Raw genomic sequence first — 6,013 nt, 5'->3', positions numbered from 1 at the left:
CCCCCCCCCCCCCCGTAACTACGGCACTGGCTGGATTCTCAATTTGCTACAAAAAACCTCCTTCATTGTTAACTGCTCCTTAACATAACAATAGACAAAACATCATTGTAAAATCAATACTCAGAATCTAAAATAAACAAGAAATGTACTTATTTTTTTGATAAACTTAAGTTTTATTTCAACAAAATTGTATCATTTGTATTGACAATAGTTTAAATAGTTCCATAATTGTTCTTTTGCTATAAATTTCTTAAAAGTTTGAATATATTTTTAGGTGAAGAACTATTAACTCCAACAGTAATTTATGTTGAGCGTGTATTACCTTCAATAAGAAATAATAATATAAAAGCATTGGCTCACATTACTGGAGGTGGCTTAATAGAAAATATTCCACGTATTTTACCAAAAAATAAAAAAGTTATTTTAGATGCTACAAAATGGAGTATACAACCTGTTTATGGTTGGATAGCTGCAACAGGTATAATTAATATTTAGTGTCCATTATTAAGTAATTTATGTTATTAATGTATATAATTTGGTTTTAGGTAGCATCAATGAAACAGAAATGTTACGAACATTGAATTGTGGTTTAGGTATGGTATTAATAGTTGATAAGAAACATGTTGACGATGTTCTGTGTGCCACTAATGGTAAAGTTGTTGGCATAGTCGAGGAAAAATTGTCTAGTAAGTTTTACCAGTTTACATAATATATCAAAAAGTATATTTAACTTTTTGTAGACTGTGTAACAATACATATATATAATTTAGAATAAAGAGAGCTCAAAGTGTGAATTAATACTTGTAGACGAACAATCAGTTGAAGTGAAAAAATTTGCAAATGCCATGGAACCTTTGATGCGTCCTCATATTCAGACGTATGTGGCATCTAGAATGCGTCCAAAAATGCGTGTAGCTGTTCTTATTTCGGGAACTGGAACTAATTTACAGGTAAACTGTGATATTAATATTTATGCTTGATATACAAATTCCTTAATTATTTTTTTAAAATTTAGTCGTTGATTGATGCTACTACTGATGATCCATCTATGATGTCCGAAATTGTTTTAGTAATATCCAATAGACCTAATGTTGAAGGTCTCAATCGTGCCAGGCGTGCTGGTATATTAGCTTTGGTAATATATTAAAAAATTAGATTTTGTAAATGTAATTTATTTATAGTGTTGGGCGAGTATTATTTTTTGATGTCGAGTCAAATTTCAATTATTTCAAGTTGATTTGAGTTCAAAAAGTTTTAAAATATTAAACTATTAAAGCAATAACAAACTATTGTTATTAATTTAAACTATCGGCTTTCCTGAAATTCTTATCGGAAATATTTGGGTTTCTTTTAGTAATTTATCAGTTTTAACATTTATTTTTCAATAACATAGTGAAATGAGTACTCAATTCAATTCAAGTCGAGAACTCGTATTTATAAGTACAAAAAAATGTTACTCGACCAACTCTATTTATTTATATTTATTTGTTTAGGAAATAGATCATACTAAGTTTAAAACACGTGAACAATTTGAAGATGAAATGTTGAAGGCATTAGATCAAACACAAGTAGATGTTGTTTGCTTAGCTGGTTTTATGCGCGTGTTAACAAATAACTTTGTGAACAAATGGAGAGGTCGTCTATTAAACATACACCCTTCACTTTTACCTTTATTCAAAGGTCTTTATCCTCAAAGGCAAGCCCTTGAATCCGGTGTACGAGTTGCTGGATGTACAGTCCATTTTGTAGAAGTAAATATTTTTATTTTTATAAAAATTAAATAATAAATTTATTCCTGTGTGCAATTTTTAGTTAGAAATTGATGCTGGAGCTATCATAGTACAAGAAAGTGTGAACATAAGTTTAGACGAAACAGAAGAAAGTCTTATCGAAAAAATTAAGAAGGTGGAACACATTGCTTTTCCAAAGGCTTTAAAACTATTTGCTACTAATCAAGTTTATTTGGATAAAGATATTGGTAAAGTAAAATGGTTATCAAATTCAAGTGATGTATTTAGAAATATTGTTTAAATAACAATTAATCATTTTTACATTTATTTTATATTCTATCATTTTTATTTTATTTTTCCGTTAGATATAAATATAATATAATTGTTTCTAAATACACTTACAATATTTAAAATATTTTTGTAGAGTATGTTTTTTGTCTATTTTTTTTACTATAATATTATGTATTAAAAAAAAAATATATTTGTTGCATTTTTATACATGTCATTCTTTTGCCAATTTTGTAATTTTTTAGATTCTACAGATTTAAATGTATAACAGATTATTGTTTTAAATTGTAATATGATGTATGTTTCAATAAATAAAACTATTATTTAATTTTTGTTTTTTTTTTCTATTTAAGGGTGTCGGTGCCAGTATTTCCAATTTTCGAAATTTCTATGCTATTTGAATATTATGTTTTATATTTTAGTTATTGCCTTAATTATAATACTTTTCCACTAATCTACAGCTCGATACTTATTTAGATGGGGTCGATACGGTGTATTATATCAACAAAAATGACTTCACGGAAAAAACTCTCACTCCCTGTAGAATTATCTGATTTCGTTAATTTTTTTTTTGATCTGAAAGATGAGAAGTTTCTACAGGTTGGATCAAAGTTTGATTTTTTATTTTACTTTGAATAGTAGTAGAAAAATACGTTTGAAAAAGGACAAATATCATGCATTTTTCAAATGCATATTCCAGTTTCTATAATTATAGTTTTCAAAATCGGGCTTTGATCCGGCCTACAAAATGTTCTCTACTTTAAGATAAAAAAAAAGTTAAGGAAATCCGACAATTCTACAGGTCGTGAGAGTTTTTCCTGTAAGACATGTTTTTGTACCAAAAACGCACCGGGACCGACACCCTTAACCAAATTTATTGAACAGTTGATGTAAATATTTTTAGTTCTTACTACTAATTAATTTAGTAAAAAATGATGGGATTAACTCTAATGAGAAAATAATATTAAAAATATTAATAGAGGTTAAAAAAAATTAAATCTCAATTACATAATTTTGAATGTCAATGTAAATTTACTTTCCTATATAGTATGTTGATGTACTATTATTTGTTATAAATTATGATACTGACACATAGACAATTATATTACTATAATAATATAACTATTTAATCCTTTAGTTTTCTTCACAGAAATTAAGTGAGTTAAAAATTGTAAAGTACACTACATCAATAATTTAGTGATAAATAAACAATACAACAAACGTACATAACCATAGCAACATAATATAATATCTTATTACATGACGTTTTATCAATTCTCACATATGATTAAAAATCAAAGATTATTTTTTGAATAAAAATGGGAGTAAGTATATAATAATATAGGTAATTAATCACTTATAATATTTATTTTTATTTTTAAATACTATTTATTTAATAGGATTTAAAAGCAACTACAATAAAAGATGCATTAAAAAGTTGGGAAGATGAAAATAAGGAATCAGCAAGTGAAGCTACAAATATTTGTTTACAATTTCAATGGCCACCAATTGAAAAAATGGATAATAATTTATCTGTTATAACTAAATGCGAGTATGTATATTTCATAAAATTAATAATTTTTAAATATTATATATTATTAAGATGCAGATGTTAATATTTGTTATAGGAAATTATCATTAAGTACAAATATGATTGAAAAAATAAACGGTTTAGCTGCTTTAAGGCACTTAAAAATTTTATCATTGGGACGAAACTATATTAAGGCTTTTACTGGACTTGAACCGTTGGCCGATACTTTAGAAGAATTATGGATATCTTATAACTTTATTGAAAAAATGAAAGGTGTTCTAGGCATGCGTAAACTTAAAGTTTTACACATGTCCAATAATAATGTTAAAGAATGGGCAGAAGTAAATAAGCTTGCAGAAATGGAAAGTCTAAAAGACTTTTTATTTGTCGGTAAGTAATTTATTATTATGTACCAGTCATTCAAATTAGGTGTAAAATTATAACATACACTTCAACTGTATTAGTAATAATTACCACCTAGGTACCTACATAAATTGATCATAATCATTATCTGATTATATGTACACTCTCAGTCCCAATTAGTGCGGATAATCGATACTCCGATCACTCTAATAACTTTTACATTGGATAATTTATAAATTATTTATCTAGAATTCAAGACCATTTGTTAAAAATAAAACTATTATTAACATCACTTAAATAATGTAATGTTAGATAATACCTACTTCTATTAAGTTTTATATAATATTATCTATTACTATAAGTATTAATGTATTATTCAATTATTATTAATTATTTCAACAAATATACAAATATTTAACAATTGATACGATACGAATACGATACGATATTACAATGGCATATATTATATTGATCCATTTATATAATAGGTAACGTTTATTATACAATATACATTGGTAGTTCATATTAATTTATCCAGATAAGGTTTGTAGTTATAGAACAAAAAAATAATGTTTACAATAAACTTAAATAATATGACATTAGCTTATTTACAGGGACAGTGGCGGACTGTCCCGGGTGGAGAGTGGGAGAAATCCACTTGGGCCACAGCCGTGAGAGGCCTTTTCGTCTTGTCTTTACTTTTAATAAAAAAAATATTATATTATGATCTGATAATAATAATTGACTAGGCAAAAATTGGTAATTTACAATTACAGTAGAAGCGCAACAACAATCGGTTAATTGACCCATTTTACCTTGGTCCCAAAGTGTTCCTAATATGTGGCTTCTACTGTATTTCAAACAAAAATAGATTCCCTGTGAATGATTCACTTTTACATAATATAAATACAATTCTAAGGTACGAAATACGAATATTTTAATTTTTTTTTTTTTAAGGTATTATAAAAATATATTTAGCGTTCTTTTGAGCCGCTATAATCTTCTCCGGCTGGGCCGATGTACTTCCAGTCCACCACTCTACAGGCATTATCTTTTTTTAACCTCATTATAATAATTAATTGAAATTTTGTCAGGAAATCCACTTTACGACTGTTTGGATGAATCTGTATGGCGTAGTGATTGTATTAGAAAGCTTCCTAAACTAGTAATATTGGACGGAGTACCAATCATAAGGGATTAAAAACATCTCAGTTGAAAACAATTAAGTCTAAATTTACTAGGTAATTTAATATTTTGTTTTATAAAAAAAATAAGAATGTATGATTTATTATTATTTATTACGATGTCGGAATAAGATTTGTGTTGCCCGAAGTTATAAAAGTCTGGCACTTAGAGTTAATTTATATCTACCTACATATCTATAATATTTTGATAATTTTTATTTTTTTGTAATTAAATTTCTAAAGTAAATTATTATTCATAATGGTGGGTAATTACTCAAAATATTTGGTGTATAGAGTAACTATCAATGTTGTGAATGAAACTAATCTGGCATTGTGATTTGTGATTACCTACTGATTACACATGTCACGTACAATTTTTTTAATTGAAATTATATTTAATTTTATCATCTTTATAGGAACCATTTAATTTTTGAACAAATCGTCTAGATGGATCATATTATTTCAAAATGCCATACACATCATTTATATTATTTAACGAACAAGACTCAAAAACCTGAATCTTATAATATATATTAATATATTATATATGTTATTAACATGATAGTGATGTTAAAATACGGTATTTTTTTTTTATTATACTGTATTATACCTACCTTGTATTAGTTGTATTTTAAGTGTATTAAACTTTGTATAATACAGACATACAGTTGTAATTAAGTATGGTATAATAATTTTTGTATTATAACGTATTATACACATTTTATACGGCATAAAATCCTAATTAAAAGATATGCAAATTTGAAATTACATATATATAAAAAAGTAACAATAGTAAATAGTAATACTTAATAGTTAATAGGAATAATTTTAACACTGTAGTCTTTTAGTTTCCTTTTTTAATAATAAGTAAAATATTAAATAAGTAAGAACTGTTTAAAATAAAATAAAAAAATTAT

The 6,013-nt window shown here is 26.0% G+C and overlaps 2 protein-coding genes across 3 annotated transcripts in view; both read left to right on the top strand.

Moving 5' to 3' along the window:
- LOC100168774 (trifunctional purine biosynthetic protein adenosine-3) overlaps nucleotides 1–2,346 on the top strand; it is a gene marked incomplete at its 5' end in the record, with an annotated part of 7,940 nt that extends 5,594 nt beyond the window's left edge. Inside the window, 6 exon segments of the mRNA XM_008187848.2 lie at nucleotides 275–478; nucleotides 546–686; nucleotides 808–950; nucleotides 1,016–1,135; nucleotides 1,494–1,751; nucleotides 1,813–2,346. Of these exon segments, the coding sequence (XP_008186070.1) occupies nucleotides 275–478; nucleotides 546–686; nucleotides 808–950; nucleotides 1,016–1,135; nucleotides 1,494–1,751; nucleotides 1,813–2,031 (1,085 nt within the window).
- Nucleotides 2,347–3,257: 911 nt separating this feature from the next.
- On the top strand, nucleotides 3,258–5,574 carry LOC100166696 (dynein light chain 1, axonemal). Of its 2 annotated transcripts, XM_001949324.4 has the most exons (5): nucleotides 3,258–3,343; nucleotides 3,419–3,570; nucleotides 3,647–3,939; nucleotides 5,007–5,153; nucleotides 5,513–5,574. In XM_001949324.4, the coding sequence occupies exons 1-4, from the start codon at nucleotides 3,338–3,340 to the stop codon at nucleotides 5,111–5,113; spliced, it is 558 nt and encodes a 185-aa protein (XP_001949359.2). In that variant the 5' UTR covers nucleotides 3,258–3,337; the 3' UTR covers nucleotides 5,114–5,153; nucleotides 5,513–5,574. The 2 variants fall into 2 exon arrangements, with proteins under 2 accessions (XP_001949359.2, XP_016662391.1); XM_016806902.2 differs by lacking the exon at nucleotides 5,007–5,153 and having other exon boundaries at nucleotides 5,513–5,553.
- The last annotated feature ends 439 nt before the right edge of the window (nucleotides 5,575–6,013 follow it).

The sequence above is a fragment of the Acyrthosiphon pisum genome, chromosome A1, assembly GCF_005508785.2.
Source record: "Acyrthosiphon pisum isolate AL4f chromosome A1, pea_aphid_22Mar2018_4r6ur, whole genome shotgun sequence".
Classification (NCBI taxonomy): domain Eukaryota; kingdom Metazoa; phylum Arthropoda; class Insecta; order Hemiptera; family Aphididae; genus Acyrthosiphon; species Acyrthosiphon pisum.
Note: the sequence above shows the minus strand (reverse complement) of the source record. Positions and strands in the feature narration are given on the sequence as shown.